This window comes from Abramis brama, assembly GCF_963993115.1.
Source record: "Abramis brama genome assembly, chromosome: 3".
Lineage (NCBI taxonomy): Eukaryota > Metazoa > Chordata > Actinopteri > Cypriniformes > Leuciscidae > Abramis > Abramis brama.
This window is the reverse complement of record NC_139965.1, coordinates 53,379,334-53,405,271: the sequence shown is the minus strand read 5'-3', so window position 1 is coordinate 53,405,271 and position 25,938 is coordinate 53,379,334. Positions and strand designations below refer to the sequence as shown.

The 25,938-nt window shown below is 34.7% G+C and overlaps 1 protein-coding gene across 2 annotated transcripts; it reads right to left on the bottom strand.

The window, feature by feature from the left end:
* Positions 1–1,150: 1,150 nt before the first annotated feature.
* Positions 1,151–24,792, bottom strand: aco1 (aconitase 1, soluble). 2 transcript variants are annotated; one of them, XM_084108269.1, is made up of 21 exons: positions 24,679–24,792; positions 19,383–19,517; positions 18,882–19,050; positions 17,783–17,920; positions 16,480–16,549; positions 16,197–16,380; positions 14,358–14,497; positions 14,052–14,223; positions 13,033–13,133; positions 12,805–12,921; positions 11,425–11,584; positions 9,776–9,911; positions 9,599–9,683; positions 9,349–9,505; positions 9,117–9,241; positions 8,918–9,022; positions 8,194–8,336; positions 7,882–8,029; positions 6,140–6,262; positions 4,311–4,496; positions 1,151–2,921 (listed from the first exon to the last, which is right to left on the bottom strand). In XM_084108269.1, the coding sequence occupies exons 2-21, from the start codon at positions 19,477–19,479 to the stop codon at positions 2,805–2,807; spliced, it is 2,673 nt and encodes an 890-aa protein (XP_083964395.1). In that variant the 5' UTR covers positions 19,480–19,517; positions 24,679–24,792; the 3' UTR covers positions 1,151–2,804. The 2 variants fall into 2 exon arrangements, with proteins under 2 accessions (XP_083964395.1, XP_083964396.1); XM_084108270.1 differs by lacking the exon at positions 24,679–24,792 and adding an exon at positions 20,457–20,597.
* Between the last annotated feature and the right edge of the window lie 1,146 nt (positions 24,793–25,938).

Below are 25,938 nucleotides of genomic sequence, written 5' to 3'. Positions count from 1 at the left end.
TCCAATGGAAGAGAACTCTGGCTCAAATTAATACAGTAAAACGGACGCCATTGTTACTGTTCGTATCACTGTGTATCAGCTCGGACTCATCTCTTCAATAGGACTCATTTGTTCACCACACCGGTTAGAAATTTTGTCAGACCTAACAATAACAATTATTATTACTAGTGTGTGTTTTTAGTAATTGTTGGTTCGGTGTGTTTGAGTGCTCATTGTTGTAAAAGTTCAGTGACATTTTTATTTGTGCATGGTAGAAAGCAAATACTGATACTGACATAATGACATACAATAAATGTGGAAAATTGAACTACACGATTCAGGGAGCAGGCTACACAGTGAACTCCGAGCTACTTAAGCTCCACTGCTTTCTTCCACCCTCTCTGTCTCTGGTCCTGGGCTGTGCTCACTCAGTGTCAGTGTGAGAGGGGGAGTGACCAGCGGCTATAGCGGCAAAAGCTAGTGTGTGCTTCTTTTACCGATATATATTTACCGATATCATTTGCATTTCTAATCCAAACAACGTCAAACTTGGCACTGCACTTACTCGTGCCCATAGCGAGACACCTGTCAAGTTTGAAAGCCATCGGACTAACGGTTCGAGAGATATGTGAACAGACACACACACAGGCACACAGATAGACAGACATACGTTTCTGTATTTTATAGATAGATGTAGTAAAAAGTTACTCGAATCAATGAACAGCACTAAAGCTCCATTCTTACAGATCATTAACTAAAAAAAGTTGGTTTAGGCTTTAGTTACCCTTTAATATAAGTCTATTATTTGGCCTATATATTTTCTTATCTCTCGTTTCGAAGATGCGTTCTTCAGAGGGTGTCTCAGAGTCAGAACAGTATAAAATTGAGTATTATTCCTAGTGAAAAGTAAGTATTGTAATTTCTTAATGACTTTGGAATGTAGTGGTCAGTTTACTGAAATGAAGCAGTGTGTTGGCCAACAAATGCGAGTGCGACCTCCAGATGATGCAGCTTTCAAAATGAAATGAGGCGTTATAACTTTAGCATATCGATTTTCGATAAATTCAAGGTATTGGTGAGTCATTCCAAAACTAATTTCATGAGACCCATAGCTACTACAGTGACAGAAATAGAGATCTTAATGTTGCACATACTGTAAAGGAACACAGAATTTGAAGTATTTCATTAATGGTTTATTTTCATAAAGCCAGTTTCTACAAAAACTACATGTAAATGTTCTGTTATTAAAATAAAGGTCAATCAATTTGACTGCTGAAGCATTGGAGCAAAACTGTGGCAGTCTGGGCTTGAAACTACAAAAACTCTATAGAGAATTTGAGTAGAAGACCTTATTCACATCAGAGCCATTTTTGATGGCGAGGCTGTGAGGGATAGACGTAGCATACATCTCTTCAGTGGATTGTTCTGCTGATGAAACACTACAAATATATATAGACAAAAAACTTTAAAATTATAAGTGTATGAGCTTTATATACAGCTTTTAATAGCGGATGCCATTGAAAACACAGCAAGTGCCTCGCTTTTACTACCTGGCGCTGATCTGAATAAGGTCTCTCTCACATTTAGTAAACCCGCATCTGATTCCAAGCACATCGTCAATGCATTTTACAGACGAGCAGCAAGAAAGTTGTGAAATCGACTTCGGATGGATTTTGTTTTTAGTCACTTTGCACCGGAATGCACAACACAAGAAATAAAGACCGGAATAAAAGGTGCACAAGTGATTCAAGTGATTATACACACAATCTGAAAAATAGGCACTTTCAAATGTAGAGCATGATAGGCAAGCTCATATTCAGCAGTTGTTAAATGAATTAATCTGATGCAATATTTGTTTGCAGAGAGCAACAAATTTAAAGCCTTCATATTATGCATTATAAAAGTATTTTAATGCATTAATTATGCCTTGTGATGCACCTTATCATGAGTAATTGCAATCAGTTATAATACTTATCTATTCATTGTTACACCTTCAGAAAGTAAAATGCATTAAAACACATGACAATAAACCAATTTCAGATGTAACAAGGAATCTGCAAATATTATAATGCATTTTAACTTTGGTAACAATGATTTCTGAAAAGATGTAATGCATTATAATGTACAATTTGAATACCTTTATAATGTATTACACATAAAGGCTTTAAGTCCAAATTGTTTTCAGTATGTCAGTCTAAAAGGTAATGTATAGGTAATGCATAACCATTATATGACTTCTGAAAGAAAAACATTCAACAACGAAACGGAATCATGGTAATCATAATCATTGTGCACAATTTTTAACTATTAGAATGAACAAAAAGCACACATTATATAAGCAGATAACCTGTAAAGAAATTGTGTCAAAGTTCAGTTTAAGTACAGTAATTAATAAGATTATAAGATATTCATTTATGCTTTGATATCATATAAACAGAAAAGCGAGAATGCGACTTCAGTTTGGCAGTGCCGAGATAGGGTTAGAATGGAGAAAGTTCAACTTGTCATTGACAACATCTAATGCTTTCATACTTCCCCGTCAATCCCACTGAGCTTCCACCAAACCAATAAAATCATCATCTGCACAACATCAGAATCAAAAACAGCACCTTTCAGAGATACTGAAGAGAATTAAACGTGTATCAGACAACATTATGCAAACTATTTTGATGTTGACAGCAAACATTACAGTACACTTAAAAGTAAACAACACATTAATTGGTTCTTAAGGAAAAAACAGAAACACTGTCAGGACAAAACATGTAGATGGTGGATATGTGCGTTTAGAGTGGAATGTCCTGAAGAGGGTGTCCTTCCTTTCCGTCTTAATTTTCAGACATCTTGCGAATCATGTAGTTGAGGATGCCACCATGATGGAAGTAAGTGAGCTCCACATCCGTGTCAAACCTCATCTTAGCCTGAAATGTTTTCCCCGTGTCCAGCTGCAGAGATGAACGAAACACACCACATTTAATCATATGGAACAGGGGGGAAAAAAAGTGTTATTGTTTACATACAATTGTAGTATATAGCGTATATTTTTATATTTTCAGTTTTCATATTCATTTATTTAATTTTAGTACTTTTGTTAAGTGCTTTTGTCCTTTTTATTCTTTTTTATATTTCTATAGCTTAGTTTTATTTATTTATTTTTTCAGTTTTAGTTTTAGTAATTTATTTGCCAAGGCAACATTTAAATTTTATTTCAGATTTATTTCAAGAAAGAAAATTAATTTCAATAATTACATTTTTAATGTAAAAAAATAACACATTTTTTACATGAAATAATATTTTTTCTGGTCTCTAAACCCCTCCTTTCCAGGAGTCTACTCTGCTCTAATTGGTCCGATGGCCTAGTCTGTTATGATTGATCTACTCTGCTCTGATTGGTATGATGGCCCAAGGCTGTAGTGATTTGCCTAATCTATTCTGATTGGTCAGACAGCTCAGTCTGTTGTGATTGGTCTACATTTACATTTATTCATTTAGCAGACGCTTTTATCCAATGCGACTTACAAATGAGAACAATATAAGCAGTTAAACTGACAGTAGGACAACAATATGCAAGTGCTATGACCCTTCTCAGTTTAGTCTAACACAGTACATGTTAATTTTTGTAAAGAAATTTTTTTTTTATATATATAGAATAGAATAGAAGAGAAAGTGTTAGTATTACTGGATCAAGTGCGGTCTACTCTGCTCTGATTGGTCAGAAGGTCCAGTCTGTTGTGATTGGTCTACCACTTACTGTGTGTGCCGAAAACAAACCGCTCATTACCATATCTGAATTTCAGCTCCGGAGGCTTCCATAAAATTTGATACACAGTGATACGAACAGTAATGATGGTGTCGGTTTTACAGTATCAATCTCATCCTTTGGATGAGTGGATATGCTTTTGCAGCACTGAAAACAGCATCTTCTCAACATGTCGACAACACGAAAACTCGTCCAGTCTCAGCTACAACTACAGTGTTTGAGGGCGGGTAAAAGTAGACGTGGTTCACAGACAGCCAATACAGACCATAGATGAGCATTATGCAAATTTGTTACATACCTACGTAGGTTCATGCAGAAAGTAGGACGAATTACTGACGACTCATTTCAGGCAGTTTAAAATTGGTTCTTTCTTTTGGGACTTTGCAGACCTTTTACATTACAAACTACATGAAATATAATATCCAAAAAAGCATAATAGGGGCATTTATTTACTGCTGTATACTTTTGGTAGGGTGTTGTGTGGCCACATGATGTAAAATGTGAGCTCCTGAAGAGAAAGCAGTTGAGAGCTGCTGATTTAAGGCAGGGTTTGTGGTGGAATCATAAGCTCTACCTTGATGTCCACAGTCATTCTGGGAGTGAGCTGTGGGGGAATCATCACAGTGTATCGCTCGCGGCCAGTGAGCCCGAGGCTTTCAGCGCTGTCACCCGGCAGGTACTCAAGAGGAATGATGCCCATGCCCACCAGATTACTGCGATGAATCCGCTCGTAACTCTCTGCTAGTACAGCTTTGATGCCCTAAGGGAGAAAATCAATAGCAGTAGCAGTTTCACTGAGAGGGTTGCACACTACAGCCTTTTTTGTTTTATCCAGAAAATGACTGTTTAACTATCAAAGGCCCTGTTTACACCTGGTATTAAGATGCGTTTTAGTCGATCAGATCACGAGTAGATAAGTGAGACATTCCTGTTTACACCTGGTATTTTAATCCATGTCTTTTGTCCACTTTCAACCACTTCTGTCCTGATTTCTTTGATGGGAGGGTCTATGGACAGTTAATGGGCTTTTTCAGAACTTTTGATCTAATGGACAAAATAAGCTTGCGCAAAAAGACAGAAAAATCGTTTCTGTTCTGACAGCAGCAAGACCACAGCACATGCTGTGAGTGTGTGTTAGAAATCAGGAATGGTGAGAGAACATTGTGCTTGGAACGTTTTTGTCTTTAAACCAAACTCTTCAGCAGACAAAGTTAATCCCGTCTGGCTAGTGCACTTCAAATAATGTTTACACCCATTAAGTCAGTAGGCGGAGAGTAGGCGGTGTTTTGTGGCTGTTCGAACACATTCGATCAGATGTGCATCTACACTACGAAAGCAATCCGGTCAAATACTACCTCTGGAAGTGGGCGAAAGTGAACAAGCTCATGGTGACGCCGTTTACACCTGTATTTAGCTTCGTCCACTTGTGATCCGATCGCATCTTAATAACAGGTGTAAAAAGAGCCAAGAGTAAAGAAGACGCATTCAAAATATAAATACTAAAAATAATAATGGGTGAGCAACCACTTATGAAAAAAAGAAGTACACTTAATTTTAAAATTAGTAATCATAATATACTTTAAAAACACACACTTAAGTACACACTGAATATAATGATATTGGACACTTAACTTACCCACTTAAGTAGAACTTAAATACATCTTTATATGTAATTTTATAATTACTTCTGTTGTCTTTAAAGTATGGTTAAAGTGTACTGCTGAATGTACTAACAAGCATTTATGTTAAAATGAAATGCATTTAATTTCTATTGAAACTTGTATGGCATATATATAAATACATTTGTACTTACACATTTGTAATAACAAAGTTGCAATTTAGTACATTTCAAAATATATGAACGAATAACACTTCAGTTAGAAATATATTACAGTACTTTACATGTGCTTTAGTATGTTAGTCAACACATCAAAATAAGTATATTTCTTTAAAGCATGACAGAAGATTATTAAAAAAATAATGATGTATGATTATTAAAATGTACTTTAAAGTAAAACTTTTAATTTTACATTATTACAAAGTGCAATTTTCAGAAGTGTACTTAAGCGTGTTTAGAAACAGTCATGAAAGTGTTCTCTCTTTAAGTACACTTAAGTGGCCTTTTATTTGATTTATATAATATCATCTGCAAGTACAGGTTTTTATATATATATATAATTCATATTTGAAATACACTACAAGTGCACATTCAATCCAATTAAGTCCACTTCTTTTTAACAAGGGACATCACATTCAGACAAGATTCAAATTGATTGAGACTTCAAAAAATAAAACTGCATTGGCACAACTGGAAAAATATTTTATCCCATACATGTAGTTTCCAGACAGACATTGATCATCGTGTCCAAGTCACCATCAATCTAGATGAACTATAAACCTTACCAGGAGGAAGGGCCCTTTAGCAGCCCAATCTCTAGAGCTTCCTGATCCATACTCTTTGCCTGCCAGAATCAAGAGAGGATGACCAGCCTGCTGATATTTTTCTGCAGCATCAAACACATCCATCTGTAAAAAAAAAAAAACACACACAACACACAAAAACAACATTTTATTACAATTGTCAAATCTGAACATTTCTCTGGTATGGAAAAACGTGTTAAAAAATAACATGGGTTTATAGTATATTAATCTAATGGATTAGTATAATAATCTAATGGATTATTAGTATAATAATTAGTTTGACATTAACTTTTTGCTCACCAGCCACAGTGGCTAGTGGTTTTCCAAAGTTACTCGCCACTCAGCATTTGCACTGGCCACAATTTTGACATCGATACCATGGGGAAAAACTTCCATATAGATATTTTTAATATTATCTAATAATTTGGCAGCCGGTATATTAGGCTGCCGTCACTTTAAAGGTGCCGTAGAATGGATTATTTTATTATTTTATAATGTTTTCTGGGGTGCCCTTATAATGTTAGTATGTTTTTTAGATCAAAATTTGTTATAATTTAGAAATAAAAGGCATATTTCCTAGCCTGATTTCATCCTCTGATTTGAACACTCAGTTTGAAGGGGCGTGTCTGCTGTGAGACTTCAGTGTTGTTGCCCACTGCTGTGATTGGCTGACATGCTTGCATATGAAATATCTAGCATTACATGTAGAGCTATCTGGAAAACTTTTACTATTACAGCTTTTATACGTTTTTACTATTACAGCTATCGGGATTAACGAATCATGAGAAGTTTTTTAAGTATTTAGATCTATTCCCATCACATAAAAGGTTGCAGTGATGAGCATTGAGCAGATGACAGCCTGTTGATCGCGTGAATGAAGATCTTATCACTGCAACGCGATTTACTGATGCATAAACAGTGTTGAACGACTTTGAGAGAAAGATTATCTGTCTGAACTTGAACAATTACACATCAGAAATTCACATAACCCACTGGTTCTCTTCATTGATGAAGGAGCTAAAAAAATATTTTTGTGTTCATTTGTACATCCAAACACTGAGCAACTGCCATGCTTCGTTCGCTCGTTTGCAAGCCATGATGTCTCTCGAGGAAAAAACAATATCGCGCTGGGATTGTGTGTATTGTGCACAATTTTTTTCATTCCTGCAGATTTTGTGCTCACACCCAAAGTGCACGCACATAAAGCCAAGTGTATTGGCTATATAAACCAGTATAAGGGGTCTGTGCGTCTGGTCTTAAATTAAAAAAATTCAAGCCCCGTAACACCAACAATATTCATTCGGATCAAATGAAATGAGTAAGTGAGGGGAGGCGGGTTTGAGTGTCAACTCTCTGTCGGAGAGATGAGAAAACAAGAAAGCACAGCTGGTATCCTGTATCTATTCGGCAGAAAATGAGTATTGGAAGCGTTTCAGATATTTCAGTATCAATATGTATAAAAAAAATCTATATTTTTGACAACACTACATTGCACTTACTTTATTATTTCAGATGCCTTTTTAAAAGACTACAATTGAAAAATAAATTATATCAAATCCAACCCGCCAAAGTGGCTAATAGGAGTGATTGCGATACACACCACTGCTGAAATCCACCCACATTTGGCGGGTGTTAACGTCAAGCCCTGAGTGTGTGTGTGTGTGTGTGTGTATGTGTGTCTATATATATATATATATATATATGAAAAAAATACAGTCTCCTACCGTCTCTCCTGTAGGAAGATAAGTGGTGCTTGGAGCTTGCTTGTTTATAAACTTGTTAAAAAGGCGGATGTTTGCAAATGTGCCTCGAGCCATGACTGCGTCGTTGCCTCGACGAGAACCATACGAGTTAAACTCTCTTGCAGTGAGTCTAGCAAAGGAAAGGAATATTTCATTAGTCACAGTGTTTCGAGTCATATCTCAATTTTAATGACAATGTAGGCCTACAACTTTTTTTGCTAAAACAATGTATATCAGACTACAGAGAGATAGTCATGTAACAGCTTGAATTCTTGAGGATGCTAAAAGTCTTACCCATGGCTAGTTAGGTAGCGTGCAGCAGGGCTGTTGCGTGCAATGTTACCAGCAGGCGAGATGTGGTCTGTGGTCACAGAATCTCCCAAATTCAGCAGTACATATGCATCTGTTATGGGCTTTGGTGTCTGGAGATCCCGGGTCTAAAATTGTAATAGCAGCAAAGCAATATATGTTTACAGTTCTTGCCTACCCTTGTCAAAGTTTCATTGTATTGAATGTACACTAGTGGTATTAAAAAATAATAATTATATACATTTAATAAAATAAATGGTTACTTAAGTGTACTTAAAGAGAGTACACTTGCATGCAGTACCAATGTTTCTTAACACAATAATTCCAAATTATTATTTTTTACTTCAAAGTTCATGTGCGCCACCTTGTGGCTGATTTTCACAAAAATTGGTACACATTCATTTTCACAAGATGTACAAATATGTCATTTTTTATATATATATTTCAAAATACTGCTCCTTTAAGCGGGTAAAAAAAAAACTCTAAAGTTTAGCTAATTGTATTTAATATCAATTTAAACTATAATACATTTTATTAACATTAAATGTCTGAAACCATTACATTCAGTTTGCACTTAAGTATATTAATTTAAAGTATATTATTTAAATAAGAACTCTTTTTAAAAGTAGGCTAAAGTGCACTTCTTTTTCATAATGGTACAGTTATGACACTGAACACATATTAAAAAAACAAAAACAGTATACAATACCAGTCCATCAAAGAAAGGTGGGGATTTTATGTAAGTGGAACTGGAATCCCAGTTGTACAGTTTGTCAGAGGAGGCTTCCAGGGAGTTCCAGCGTTTATTCACTTTCTGAATATGAAAATAGACAAACACTACAGTTCAATTTATTACATTTACTTTTTGTATCTGGACATTGTTTTGATTTATGATAATTTAAAAGTACCTCAATTTTCTCATAGACCTCCTTAAACATGGCAGGAATGACAAACTTTCTCTCCACCACCTGGATTTCCTCTCGTGTGGGCCAGATGTCCCTTAGGAAAATCTCTTTTCCCTTAGAGTTCACAGCTGGATTAAGACAGGCCGAGAAACACTGTTGCTTTTGATGCTCTTTGGGGAGAACCAAGCATTGTAATGTAAAATAATGAAATTAATACCTGGTAAATATTACTTACCTAAAGGCTCTTTTTCAAAATCTATCCTCACTGTGCCTGCGATAGCATAGGCAATGACCAGCGGAGGAGAGGCCAAGTAATTGGCACGTGTGTTGGGATGGACACGACCCTCAAAGTTTCTGTTTCCAGACAGGACACCAGCAGCAACCAAATCACCCTGTGACATAAAAAAAAAATCATTCTTTTTTTTCTCTAAATATTATAACATTATCCAAAAACATTATAAAATAAAGAGTAAAAGCTTGTTTACCTGAGTAATTGCCTCTACAACCTGCTCTGGAAGGGGTCCACTGTTTCCAATGCAGGTCATGCAGCCATAACCAACAACCTCAAAACTAAAGACAGATAAATATTATTATAAATTTGTTAAAGATTTTGTAAGCATATTGTGTAGTTATGCTGTCCTCGTATTTTGATGGTTTCTCACCCTAACTGAGTGAGGAAGTCCATGACTCCACTCTCTTTAAGGTAGTAGGTGACCACTCCACTCCCTGGAGACAGACTGGTCTTTATGTACGGCTTGACACTGAGACCACACCGTACAGCCTTCTGAGCCAAGAGACCTGACGGAAATAAAGAGAAGCATTACATTGCCATAGACAAATATACATTGAACATATTTATTAAGTCAGTGGTTCTCAAGATAGATATGTGTAGACATTTGACCGCTCCAGGCACGTTGACGCGCGCGCCATCTTGGAACGGTCAGCGTGTCGTCACTCACAGTAAGAATCAATGATACCACAACATTGTGCAGCTTCTGGTTGTGAATCTGACAACATTTAAATTCCAAAAGAAATGGAATAACCTTTGGTTTGTGTTTTTATATCTATTAACTCAATGGTACTTTTTAATTAATTTATTTTTACTATGGTAACTTTTTAATAGTCTATTAGCTAGCGCTAGTCTGGCTATCACCAGACCAAGCTCAATCTTTTAAGACTGAACATTGGTCTGGGGAGTCTGCTATGTATTTTCTACTGCACAAGAGGCGTGATCCACGGGCATAGTTCAAATGACTCTGTATGCAATTGAATAGTCCTTCAACCAATCAGACCAACGATCCAGGTGACATACTTTGCAGAGCGACGCGAAAACTCCAGGCAGGAAATGTGTAACCAAACGTGTTGATCAGCGGTTTGCAGAAGCAGCAATGGAATCGAACGATTTTTGCAGGTTGTGCAAAAAAAACATGAAAGTTAATGGTATTTACACCCACTCGAGCGATTTGTTTGCTAAAAAGAAGCCATTGAGCGTCGTCGAGAGGTTAAAAGGAATTGGACAGAGCCGTAACGGATCTGGAATTGGATTGGATTAAACCTGCTAATAGCGCACCAGGTGGATAAGCCAGTTTGTGATTGGTTCCCGCAAAGTTGTAAAGGAAGCAGCAGAGATAAATGTACAGGTTTCCAGCCTGAGCTGCAGGGCGAAATCAAATTGCCGGCAGATCAGGCTAGGTTTACCCAGTCTAAGCTAGCACCTTCGTCTTCTTGTATTGTGTTAGTTTAGCAAAAACACCAGCTGAAGTCTATTGCAGATATAGATATTCACAGATGCGTCGAACTACGGTTGCAGACGCTCAGTCCACTTGCTGTCGAGTGTTCATGGACCGGCTTTGACCGTTCCAATTACTTTTATGATGACTTTTTCTGGGGCTTAAAAGTGGTAGTTGCGTAGCTGTCAATGGAGGGACAGAAAGCTCTCAAATGTCATTAAAAAGATCTCCATTTGTGTTCCGAAGATGAACGAAAGTCTTACGGGTTTGGAATGACATGAGGTTGAGAAATAAATGACAGAATTTTCATTTCTGGGTGAATGAACCCTTTAAAATCTGTCCTTAAAGGGACAGTTCAAACAAACATTAAAATGATATCACTAGAACGATTCTAGAGAGTCATATGGACTACTTTTATGGTGTTTTTTCAATGCATTTTCATATATTTAAAATATGGAAAAGAGCAGCCTTATAACCATTCTTTTGTGTTAAAAAGGAGGGGAAAACCTTGCTTGAAGTGACTTGAGTATGAGTGGATGAATTATACTTTGGGTGTAAATGATCCCTGTGGGCAGACGTACCTGCTCCCAGCATGACTGAGGGGTTACTGGTGTTGGTACAGCTGGTAATGGCTGCGATGACCACAGATCCATGAGAGAGTGAATACTCTGCACCGTTAAACTGGAATGGTACTTGAACATCATGGCGCTGGGGAGCCACCTGGAATCCTTTAAAACCTTGCTGTAGACAACAGACAATAATGGATGATAAAGGTGTGCAGGAATATTTCTCTAGACATGAATGGTTGCTTCAGCACTGCTTTAAGGAAATTAAAATCTGATGTTTATGGATTTTATGACTGTTATGTCCATATATTAGCTTTGAGATCATCTTTAGGCTAAGGAAATATGTCAGTACAGGATTGTATGAAGCCCACTTCCACCACATGAGGGAAAAAATATTTTTTTGAAAAAAATAAAATCAAAATTAATTATTAAAATAAATAAAGGGAAAAAAATAAATGAATTAAAATAATAAAAATGTTGAAATGATATACTCTCTTAATTATGAGGAAAAATTAAATTAAATTATGACATACTAAGTCTTGATTATAAGATAAAAAGTCAAAATTATGTAAGTATATAATAGTTATGTAATAATCACAATTTCAACTTTGTCAGTTGTGACTTTATCTCATCATTTAAGTTGAAATTGACAAACAATTGATGTCAACTGTTTTTTGTCAAATTTAACTCGTGTAATAATTTTTTCAACTTTTTGCAATAAAGTTTCAACTATTCAACTATTTGTGCAATAATTCTGAGTGATAATTTCAACTATTTATGTCAATTTCGACTCATGTCAAAATAGATTTTTTATGTTAGTTTTAACTTAAACTGAAATCATGACAAAAAGTCTTAATTATTACATTAGTTGAAAAACTAGCACAAAAAAAACAATTATGAAGTTGAAATTATGATATCATTGTTTTTTATGTCAATTATGAATTTATGTAATAATTACTTTTTGGCAATTTCAACTTATGCCAATTTCTTTTTATGACAGTTGTGGCTTTTTATGTCAATTGCATTTAATGTCAGTTATGCCTAATGTCAAATGAAATAGGCTTTCACAGGAATTCGATTTCTGCTCATCATGTAATTTCGTGGGATTGCTAAGCTTTTAGTTTAGCACAGTGGTCATTTACTCTTTAAAATGATTAGTTTTTCATACACAATATATTATGATTGAACAAGCCTCACTCTATTTCATTTTCAATTTTGGCTGTGGAGCTGAACTATCTGTTGCTTTTTCAAAAGCACAAAACTGGGAAAGACCTCAAAAAGTGTGTAGAGAGATTACTTTTGGGGGATCCATGAGGAAACAGAATACTGCATTATCTCGAGAATCAAAGGGAACGTGTGTCCTGTGTGTTTTCCAGGTATTACTGTGACATGTACCTTGGCCGCTAAACACGATTCAAAGTCCTGCTTCATGTCTGATACAGCCACTTTGTCATGTGGCCGTTTAGGACCACTGCAGCAGGGGACAACCGTACTGAGGTCCAACTCAACAACCTGGATGTGAAAAAATGAGAGACACACATACATTTAGCAGAAAGTGGTGCAGACAGCAGTGACTAGTGCAAACATATCAGTGAACCGCACATTTGTGTTGGGTTTAGATACCTGAGTGAACTGTGGATCTTGAGAAGTGTTGCTGTAGTCTCTGAACATGCCCACCGCTCTCAGATACTTTTCTATGTAACTTAGATTCTCCATGTCCCTCCCTTAAAAACAAATATGTATAAAACACACATAAACAATGAGAGTCCAGTTTCCAACCTTCTGATATCCGGTAAAGTAATTCCACCTTACTGACCACAGGAGAATGTAGTTCCCCTTGTGAAAAAGAAGTGTGCTTAATTGTACTGAATATGCACTTCAAATCTTAAAAGTATTTCTACAAAATAAACTATACTACTGTTTATAATATTAATTCAAAAATAATAAAAGGCCACTTAAGTGTACTTAAAGAGAGTATAATTTCATAACTATGTATCTTAACCCACTGTGTTAAGAAAGTGCACTTTATAATAATGTCAAATGTCAAAAAGTTTTACTGTATATACAATACTGTATTTTACTGTTTTACAATATATGCTCGTCAGTATATTCAGCAGTACACTTTAACCATATTTAAAAGACAATAGAATTATGAAATTACAGATAAATATGTACTTAAGTGGGTGAAAAAAACTCTAATGTTCAGCCAATTGCATTTAATATAAATGTAAACTATAATATATTTTCATTTATTTGAAGTTAACATGCATTTAAGTGTCCGAAAGCAGTTTGAGCAAAGTTTTTTGGTAACATTTTAGTTTAGGTTCCAATTCTCACTATTAACTACGACTTTTGCCTCAATAAACTCCTGATCACTGCTTATTAATAGTTAGTAAGGTAGTTGTTAAATTTAGGAATTGGGTAGGATTAATAGATGTAGAATATGGTCATGCAGAATAAGGCATTAATATGTGCTTTATAAGTACTAATAAAAAGCCAATATCCTAGTAATATGCATGCTAATAAGCAACTAGTTAATAGTGAGAATTGGACCCTAAACTAAAGTGTTACCAGTTTTGCTTTTGTCTTTTTAAAGTATGCTTAAGTGTACTTGAAAACTGATCAGGGACAGGTTAACGTACCCGTCTGCGTCAGATATTGAATGCTGATGGGGTCTACAGGGAAGAAGGCAGCGGTGGCTCCATACTCAGGGCACATGTTGGCGATGGTGGCACGGTCAGCGATAGACAGCTGGGCAACACCAGGGCCAAAGAACTCCACAAATTTTCCAACCACACCAACTTGCCGCAAATGCTGTGAAGATAAAGAATATGATGAAACAAAGCAACTTATCCATTAAGTTCTTCTAGTAGGGAGAATATTTTTAACGTTTCCAATATTTTCACACCAAAGCCACCATAAAATCAGACTTGGCAAGACTTCCATACCTTGGTGACAGTCAGCACTATGTCAGTGGAGGTGATGAATTTGTTGGGTGTCCCCTGTAGTTTGTAGCCAATGACCTCTGGCAGCACCATGCTGATGGGTTGACCCAACATGACCGCCTCTGCTTCAATTCCTCCCACACCTGCTCCGAAAGATCTGAGGTTACATCTCAGCAGAACATTGTGTTTATTACTGAATTTATCATTTCTTTCTCTTTAATTACCAGCCCAACACTAATACACAAATGTAACTTTCTTTTTTGCCTTAAATAACAAAAATATAACTAAGGTCGGGATTATGAGATGCAAAGTCGTAATTATGACATTAGTCAAAATGATGCAATAAGTGATAATTATGACATGAAAGTAAAAATGATGTCAGAATTATGATCTTTGTATTAAATATACATAAACTATTATATAAAATGGAATTATGAGATAATAGGTAGAAATTGTCATAATTATGACTTGTGTATTGACATACATAAAATGTCAAAATTATGATATACTAAGTCAAATTACATGAAAGTTGAAATTGTCATAATTATTACTTCTGTACTGACACGTAAAATGTCAAAATTATAAGATACTAAGTCATAAATATGAGATAAGAGGTCAAAATTGTGACAATTATGACTTGTATATTATGATTATGATGTATAATTTTCATGTTATATATAAGTCATAATTATAAGATAAAAAGCTGAAATAGTATCTCATAATTTTGACATTTTATGTGTCATAAAATACAAGTCATAATTATGACACAGTTTAAACTTTTTGTATCATAATTATGCCTCTGTATCTCATAATTTTGACATTTTGTGTATGTCATAATAATACAGAAGTAATAAATATGACAGTTTCAACTTTTTGTCTCATTATTATGCCTTCGTATCTCATAATTTTGTCACAAATATACAAGTCACAATTATGACACTAAGGCATAATTATTATGAGACAAAAGTTTAAATGGTCATAATTATTTGAAATTGTCATAATTCTTTTTTAGGACATAAATAAAATGTCAAAATGTTGAGGTACTAAGCCATAATTATGAGATAAAAAGCTGAAATTGTGTCAGAATTATGACTTGTGTAATAGCACCTGTACATAAAATGTCAAAATTATGAGATACTAAGTCAAAATTATTACATGAAAGTTGAAATTGTCATAATTATTACTTCTGTATTATGACACATAAAATATCAAAATCATAAATTACAAAATTATAAAAAAGTCATAATTATGAGATAAAAAGTTGAAATTATGACAATTACGACTTTGTATCTGATAATTTCAACATTTTGTGAAAGTCATACGTAATAGAATACATGTAAAATGTAAGTCATATTCATAATACATTTTGTATCCACCCTCTATCCCCCCACAGCTGCTTCAATAATTTTGAATGGATGTGTATGCCATATTGTTGCAATAACATGCACAAGACACTTTAAGCTATTTTTATTGTTTTAACTTATTGTTTTTGTGTGTTGGTATATGTGGGTAATATGGATGAATACAGTTTGTTTTCTATGAGAGATATCAAATTTCGTTGTATACCATGCAATGACAATAAAGGTAAAACTAAACTAAAAAAATATAAAACAGAAGTCATAATTATGACAATTTCAACATTTTATGCACAAATCATAATTATAACATAATTTTGATACTTTATGCATGAGTCATAATTATGACCATTTCAACTTTTTATCTAATAATTATGACTTTTTAATCTCATAAATATAAATTAAGGCCCATTCATACCCAGATCACATAACTGTAAATGACTTAAAATAATGAAACTACTGGTGATTCTCGATGAGTTTCACTCACCCCAGCCCAGCACTCCCAACCCGTCGATCATGGTTGTGTGCGAGTCCGTTCCCACCAGGCTGTCCGGGTAGAAGAAACCATCCTGGTCAAACACAACCCTGGCCAGGTACTCCAGATTGACCTGATGGACTATTCCTGAACCCGGAGGAATGATCCGCATGTTCCGGAATGCTTTAGAACCCCACTGTGAACCAATACATTTAGTTCACAACCAATCATCATCTTCATATCTTGAAGAGACAAACAATATCAAAACATGTCAAATACAGAGGGGGGAAATTACCTTTAAAAACTCGAATCGTTCCTTGTTCCTTTCAAATTCAAGGTCTTGGTTTTTCTGAACGCTGTCAGACCTTAAAATATGGAAAATGTATATTTAAACGTAATAAACTGTTGAACTGGGTAGTTATGGTGATAGTTCACCCAAAAATGAAAATTCTGTCATCATTTACTCACCCTCGTGTCGTTCAAAACCTGTATGACTTTCTTTTTGTCTTCAGAACACAAAAAGAAGATATTTTGAAGAATGCTGGTAACCAAACAGACATTTCTCAAAAATATCTTCTTTTTGAGAACAACATGAGGGTGATTAAACGATGACAGAATTTTAGGGTGAATTATTCTTTTAAATTATCATTCACTTATCACAGACTGCAAATCCCAAGACAAGAGCTCCAGATGACAATTAGGTTTAAATTTTAATTTTTAGTTGTGACAGAGACATTTAGGAGCTCACAAGGACAGAGCCCAAAAATTAATAATAAATAAATAAATAAATAAAAGACAGACAGACAGACAGGCAGACAGACAGATAGATGTTTTTAATAGTCTTCTGTCATGTTTTAACTTATTTTGCTGTGTTGACTAACATACTAAAGCACATGTACAGTAACATACTTGATTATAATTTAACTGTAGGGCAAAATTCAATTTTACATTTAAGTTAATATATTTAAAATGGACTAAATTGCAACTTTATCATTACACATGTGTAATTACAAATATATTTAAATAAATTACAGTAAAATAATAATAAATAAACAAGATAACAAAGTATATTTTAGCTTACCATAAATGCTTGCCAGTACATTCAGCAGCACACTTTAACCATTTTTCAAAGATAATAGAAGTAATTATGAAATTACATATTAAGATGTATTTAAGTCCTACTTAAGTTGGTTAAAATAAGCTCAGCTATGTCCATTAAATATAAATCTAACCTATAATTTAATATACTTTAACATGCAATTAAGTGTCCGAAAACACAAAACAAACTTATTTTAAAAGTACCCATGAATAGTACCCTTTTTAAAAGTATACGTTTTTTGCACAAGGGTTAACAGTGGCATTTTCTCATGCTCACTGTCTATAATTAAGCACTTAAACACAAAGCATACACACTCTCTAAATAAATACTCAGTTGGCGTAGGTAAATACTTTTAAATAAACCCTGTAATACAACATGAACCTATTTAAAACATGAACTCTGTACATGAAAACAGACATTAAACAGAGGCTGTTCTGAAATATCGACAGATAGACAGAGACATAAAAAGCAATTTTACATTTCTGTCAAATGAACCTACTTCCTGTTGAAGTCAACCTGAATGGAATGATCTATGACAAGGTCTGCCGGACAAACTGGATTAATCTTCTCAGGGTCGCCCTGTAATTTTTTCACTGCGTCACGCATGGCTGCAAAGTCGACCACTGCAGGAACCCCCCTGTGCACAGCGAATAAACAATGAGACAAATATGTAACAGACAGATAGAAAGCTGTGAAAATATGAAACAGTTTATGGAAACTTTTTAGACAAAAATAATTTTTTTAATTTGCATCTGTGTTTTTTGTTGATCATATTTGTTACAACAGGTCTTTATTACTGATATAGTGAGAATATGAAGCTCACTTTACTGTGTATGATTGCATAATATGCAATTTGGTGCTGTTGCTGACATTTACATGGCCAAATATTACGAAGAAATTCCAGGCATGCATGTGATCAGCTAAATACAAAAAACAAGGAAAACCTATTTCAAACAATAAACCATCAAGCTTTTATTTTGGCGGGAAACCGCAGGAAGACAAATAGCGAGTACAAATAGCGATGCAGATTAACACTAGGCGATTTCCTAAGCAGATATTGACTTATATATTAAGGACTATATTAGGGGGAAGCACAGGCGAAGCACTGCTACTTGGGCGTGATATCTCTGCGCCCAAGTAGCAGTGCTTCCCCCTAATATAGTCCCAAGTCAATATCTGCCTAGGAAATCGCCTAGTGTTAATCTGCATCGCTATTTGTACTCGTTGTGAATACGCAGGCCACAAGAAGTAATTAGGTGGTTTTTTTTATTTTTTTATATCACTTTTACTCAGGACATGCTAGCTGGCAACAAAGGATTCCATTCATTATGCTAAGCTAAGCTAGCGCCGACCCTGTCAAACTAAAACAATGCATGCACTGAGACAAAAATGCATTTGCCCACCTATCTAAATGTAGGAAAGAAGGTGAACAAGCCCTATTTAAAAAAAACGGTGGAGTGTTCCTTTAACACCGTTTTCAAGTTTTACTCGCATTTGACGCTTTGAACCCTGGCTAACATGCTAAGAGTGTCCCGCAGATGTCTTACAAATTTACGTATCAAATATGACACAGTAGGCTATATAGGGTAAAAACCTACGTGAAGTCTTGCAAGATGACGCGGGCCGGTCTGAAAGGCACCTCCACAGTCTGACTCTGCGTCACCTTCCAGTTGAGGATTTTCTCCACATCCTCCTCCTTCACCAGGAACCCATCGCAGTTCCTCACTGCTGACTCCAACAGCACACGGATCGAGAAGGGAAGTTGGTCTTCAAAGAAAGGTACAGAGAAGGACACAGTCATGTCTCCAGTCATCACAAAATTCATAATAACCCTGAATGCAGGACAGCTGATGTAACTTTCACTACTTGAATGGTTAGAACAGGGGTGTCCAACCCAGCTCCTGGAGGGCCACTGTCCTGCAGAGTTTAGCTACAACTTTTATTAAGCACTTATTATGTCTTCAGACTCACTAGATACTTCCTAGCAAGTGTGTTAGAGCTGGTTGGTCTGCAGGACGTTGGCCCTCCAGGAGCAGGATTGGACAACCCTGGGTTAGACAATTCAACGAGGCAAACATAAAATGTGTAAAATGTCTTACCATATCTGGGGTCTTTAAGTTTTTTAAGGTTGAAAAACTTGTGGCCAGGCTTCTGGGGGTCCAGAGGCTCAATAGTGTGTGCATAAGGGTTCGTCATAACTAAAAACACGCTTCCTTACTGCACACTCTTGAACCCTGATATTGAGAGGAAGAAAACAATGTAAGTAACTCATTTACTAATTAAACATTTTTAGACATGATACACTGGTAATAACATCAAAGTATGGTATTATGCATACATTCTCTTTTGAAAAAGAAGTGCACTAAACTGTATGTAAATTTGTAGAGAACTTTAAATATTAAAAGTATTTGTTTTAAACTGTACACCCAGATAATAGATTGATTAAATAAAAGGCCACTTAAGTGTACTTAAAGGAGCACACTTTCATTACGGTTTCTTAACACACTTCAAGTGCACTGTCATCATGTGAAAAGTTTTACAGTACATTTCAAATAATTCTGCTTTAATAATCTTTTGTTGTGTTTTAAAGAAGTACACTTAATTTGATGCGTTGACTAACATACTAAAGCACATGTAACATACTTGATTATACATTTAATTGTAGCGTTTTTCAATATTTCAAGTTTAATATATTTCGAATGTACTAAATTATAACATCATTACCATGTGTACTTATACAAATATATGACAAAAGTTAAATAGATATGACATTAAAGTATATTTTAGTTTACCACAAATGCTTGTCACTACAATCGGCAGTCACTTTAAGTGTTTTTCAAAGACAACAGAATTATGAAATTACATATAAAGATGTACTTAAGCTCAACTTAAGTGTGTCAAAAAAAGCCCTCTAAGGATCAGTTAATTGCATTAAATATACATTTCAATATAGCCTAATATAACACATTATCATTTAATTGCAATTAATATGCGATTAAGCGTTTGAAAACTACATTCAGCTCACACTGGCATACATTATTTTAAAGTATTTTCTTAAGTCATAAGTACTCTTTTTAAAAGTATGCTAAAGTGTACTTCTTTGTTGCAAGGGTTTAAGAAGGCTGACCAGCACTTGCAGTTCACTATTAAATGAAAAAACATTTTAAATAGACCTTTAGTCCTGTTCTGAAAGGCAATATAATTCCAGTAAAATCTCCAAAACAGAAAATCCAGTCAAAACTCCAAAACAGTAAATCTCCAGTTCAGTTCAAGTGCAAATGGAAGATCTGGCACTTTATCCGCCTCTATTCAACACCAAAGGCTTGAGAGCTTCCCAGAATTAAGAGGTTGGTACGTGACAGCCGGGACGACACCAGCTGCCAGCACACAGCACAAGAGATCAAGGAGGCAAAACTTTATCACTGCCTTCACACAGACTAGTTTATACAGAAGCTGCGTGTTGACAAATCTACGGTTTACATCACAGCCTTGATATCTGCTTGATCTTACAGAGATAAGTGAGATCAGTTTTATGCAATGAGATAAACATGGCCCTATCCAAAACTGTCACAGATAATGAACTGTATGGTATTTGTCTTGGATTCCACACAACAGTCAAAAGAAACTCATACATGAGTCTAGAGATTTGGAAATGGTTTGGGCTGGTTGTGGAGTGATGCATCAGGTGAGTGATCAGGCCATGACGTTAAACCAGCCTTCACAATAGTCCAAAGAAAAGCCAACTCTCTTTGCTCATTGCAATTTCCTAATGTTTCAATCCATCCATTTTTATCCAAGTCATAGGTCATGAATCACGATTGCTGTGTGGCAGTCTAACCTAACTGTGTTTCTACATAAAATTACTATATTTAACCTCTGAATGGGATAGTTCAATTATTTGATGTGCTCTACATACAGTAATGTTTATGTGAATTAAAGTCTAAATTAAATTAGTTCTTCATATACAGAAATACGATCATGTCCCTTCAGAAGACTGGGATTAAACCACTTGAATCATGAGGAATTCGTTTACAATGCCTTTATGAACATTTTGAAGCATCAAAGTTTTGGTTGTGTGAACTTTCAAAGGTAAAATCTATCAAGTTTTATTAAAATGATCTTCATGTTTTTTTCGAAGATGAACAAAACTCTTCTGGGTTTAGAACAGCATGAGGCTTGCTTACCATCTAATCTACCCAGACCAGAATATGTGGCATTTTTAAGAGATGATAAACAATATTCGCTTCACCTGTGACTGGTCATAATGTTTTGGCTAATCAGTGTATATCGGTCCATGTTTAATTAAAAAAATACTCTAGATGTAAAAAAATGTACGAGGCAATATCATTTGGATGAAATGAAAATTAGACAACCATTGAATATTCACCTTTATAACTAGGCTCTGTGGAATACTTGATTCTGATTGGTCAATCAAGCCATCCAGAGGTATGTTATTCCCGATAACAACCGGTAAAAAAAGATAGCAAAGGCTCATCCGGGTTACAGAAGTCGGCGCTTTACGCTTGCTAGGAACGGAAGTTTTGCGTTTGGTGAGCTAATAAAATATTAAAACTCAAATCAATATTTTGTGTACAGTTATTTAATTATGTCATCCGGTTTCGCGGACTCGCTCTCTCTTGTTTCGTTCAAATGCAGCTGCTGCCATTTTGCTGTTTTCACTGTAATAAGATAACAAACAGGTACGATTTAAAACAGTTTCATCTCAAACCAATATCTCTTTATGTGATAAGTGGTATGAGTGAACCCTTAAATGTCTGTCTAGTTTGAACTTTCAGCTTGCTAGCAACTGCTTTCTCTGTGGAAGCTTTGCATTTAAAGAGCTAATAAAATATTTAGACTCAGATCAATAACCTATTTCATGTCTAATTATTTACTTATGTGGCAAGTAGCCGTGTAGTAAGCTGGATAATGTACATCCAGCTGGTTGTTATCGCAGAATAAACCCCTTCAGGGTGATGCAAGACCTAATCATCCTGTAAGGGTTTATTCTGAGATAACAACCGGCTGGATGTACAGTACAGGTCAAAAGTTTGGAAACATTACGTTTTTTTATATTTTTGAAAGAAGTCTCTAATGCTTATCAAGGCTGCGTTTATTTGATCAAAAATACAGAACAAAAACAGTAATATTGTCAAATATTATTACAACTTAAAATAATAGTTTTCTATTTGAATATACTTCAAAAAATAATTTATTCCTGTTATGCAAAGCTGAATTTTCAGCATCATTACTCCAGTCTTCAGTGTCACATGTGACATCAGTCTATCACATGATCCTTTAGAAATCATTCTAATATTCTGATTTATTATGAGTGTTGGAAACAGTTCTGCTGCCTAATATATTTGATGAATAAAAGGTTAAAAAGAACTGCATTTATTCAAAATAAAAAAATATTTTCTAATAATATAAATCTTCTTTACTATCACTTTTTATCAATTTAACACATCCTTGTTGAATAAAAATTACTGACCCCAAATTACTGACCAGTAGTGTATATTGTTGTTACAAAAGATTTCTATTTTTTATTTTATTTTTAAATCTTTTTTTTCTTTTTTCTTTTTTTTTTATTCATCAAAGTATCCTAAAAAAATATCACAGGTTAAGAAAAAATATTAAGCAGCAGAACTGTTTCCCTACTTTGATAATGAATCATCATATTAGAATGATTTCTAAAGGATCATGTGATAGACTGGAGTAATGATCCTGAAAATTCAGCTTTGCATCACAGAAATAAATGATAATTTAAAGTATAATAAATTGAAAACCAATTATTTTAAATTGTAATAATATATCACAATATTATTATTATTTTTTTGATCAAATAAATGCAGGCTTGATGAGCAGAAGAAACTTCTTTCAAAAACATTCAAAATAGTAATCTTTCCAAACTTTAGACCTGTACTGTACATTATCCCTTACTTAACTATTTATGATTTTGCAGTAATTTATACTATAGCAGAAAGCAGCATTTCAAAGACATTTAAACCTTAGAGGAAAAATGAGGGCAAAAGAGCCCCTAGGGGGCCAACATGCTTTATCCTAGAATGCTGCTTCACGTTATCATGTTAACAAGTTTAACTCAGTCCTCCTGGGATATGAGCGAGCAATGAGGACAAGCTGTGCAGCAAGTAAAGTGGGTTTTTCCTACTATAACTGCAGCAGAATTGTGCAACATTTCAAACAGAAGACAAAAAGACACAACCGACCAAACAGGGTGAGCCACTAAACTCTTCAGCCAACCCGAGGGGGAAGGCAGATTAACACCAAATGATAGAAGCGATTATCATGATTAAAACCGAGGGTTTTCAATCTTTTAGATGCACACACCTCTGAATATGAACATTCTCATGTGAGGAACACCCATCCTAAAATTTAAAAGGCACCTATATAGTTGCTTGTTTAAAGACCCAATTTATACAGTGAAAATTGTATATTATAAATATGTCTAAAATATTATATATATATATTTATTTATTTATTTTTCATTATTTTATCCACAGGCCCCCATTACTTCCTTGTGGCCCCTGTTTTGGAAACGCCTGATTTAAACAGTTAGACTTGGCCAAGTTCACGTCATAAGAAATGTAGCCTAATTCCTCTGTAGTATTTTATTATGTTTCTGTGATTTAGAAAGGTGGGATAACAAGAATAAAACATAGGCTATCTGAACGCAACCAGAAACCCGCTTTTATTTAGTTACTTCAATCAATGAATCACTATCTGACATAAGTGTGAGAGTTGGTGCCAAGCATAACAGGCTCAAGGAAACATAATCTGAGGTAATATCTGTACATTCCCACCCAGTCTTGTGACCAAATGACATTTTCTATGGTTGTTGTGTGTATTAGACTCTGGACTATGAAAGAAGGCTCATGTGTTTCCCTGTCTTCCAGGAACTTGTTTAGAGAATGATTTACTGAAGCTAGTCCACGTTTTCTGCCTTTGACTGACATAATACGTAAAAGAAAAGAAAATTAATATACAAGTGTAACCTACATTTGCACCAATTTTACAACTAACTTACTCTATTAGCATGTGCAATATCAATGATTTCATTGTCAACGTGAAGATAGCCGGTTAGCTAATGTTAACTTAACTCATCCAAGTAAGAGCTAAAACAGGAAATATTCCCCACTCGATCTCGGTCTAATATTCACACATTCAAGCTGCCATGATCCTCGTGCTAATAACTCCAATTGCATCATTTTAATATGCAACAGCACTGTTATTACGACAGACAACAGAACAAACACTATGAACTCAAACTCCGAAAGCAATGACATGAGACATGCAGACGAGAAGTAGATGTTGCATGCAGTTATGCTCATAGAGCACGATTTCCCTGTATAATAACAGCTTGATCAATCAGCTTACCTCGTAGAGTTACAGTAGATTTGAGTCCTGCTGTCAATGGATGTTCGGCCTCTTTAACTCTAGAGCCGCGTTGATGCTTTTACCGTAATTTCTCTAAATGAGCTGCATCACTTAACTACACATACTGCATCTACACAATTAAAGACCTGTCGATTTACATAATATTAATATCTGTGACGAGCTGTTTTAACATTTATTCCTAAAACTAGCTAGAGCTTTTTCTACGTTACTAGCCTATTTATTTTAATTATTAGTAAGTAGCAAGTGACTTAATAGTTATTCCTAAATATTTCGTATCTCACTATACTTGGCTACCTTTTTTAAACTTGTCATATGGATTAAATAATCACTAAATAATAGTACAGTAATAAAAAAACAAAAACAATGACTAAAGTTTCTTTTTTCAATTTGTTAATATGGATATTACCGCTTGGATACCAATATCCAATAGCATTTTCAGTGCTATGTTAAAAAAAAAAAGTTTATGAGAATAAAATTATATTTAGTGAAAAAAATCTAAATTATGAGAAAAGGTCTTTATAATAAAGAAATAAAATACTTTATTCTTATTGCAACGACTTTGTTCACAAAAATTTGACTTAATCTCACTATGATGCAACTTTATTAATATGACTTTAATCTTGTAGTGCGACTTTATTCTTGTAATTTTGACTTTATTCTCACAATGCTACGACTTTCTCATAATTTTTACTGCATTCTTAAAATATTATGACTTTATTATTCTCGACTTTATTCTCTCATTATGACTTTGTTATTGTAATTTTGACATTATTTTCGAAATTTTAAGATTTTAATCTCACAATGCTATTTTATTCTCAAAATATTAACCTACGACTTTATTCTCGTGTTGCTAAGATTTTATGCTCGTGTTGCTTTATTCGCATATTTTTTACTTAATTTTAAATTTGTATTAGGCTACTTTATTCTCGAAATTCTTGATTTTTTACGTCGTTGTACAAGTGAAATGGAAAACTTCTTACTAATAATAAAAAATAAAAAAGATAGCATTTAGTTCTAAACAGATATGTTAAAACGGTGGCCATAAAATACGTTTACATTTCTACACTATAATTTTTGTCATTAAAGACATTAAACAATTGTGTAAAATTATTCTGTGTATTACGGTAATGATTCAGCGGTTCTGCCCTGTTTCTTAGCTCTGTTATGAATGTGTGCTAAAGGTCATATTTAGTTCATTGCTACTATAATAACCACCAAAAAGCACGTGTTTAACATTAG

Excerpts from the sequence above, each read along its gene's own strand:
- aco1 (XM_084108269.1), bottom strand. The coding sequence starts at position 19,479 with ATGACGAACCCTTATGCACACACTATTGAGCCTCTGGACCCCCAGAAG. Across the intron at positions 16,550-17,782 it reads CAGGTTGACTTCAACAGGAA|GTCTGACAGCGTTCAGAAAA; the intron begins GTAGGTTCATTT and ends CCATATTTTAAG. Across the intron at positions 9,242-9,348 it reads TTTTGAAAAAGAGCCTTTAG|CTGTGAACTCTAAGGGAAAA; the intron begins GTAAGTAATATT and ends GTCTTAATCCAG.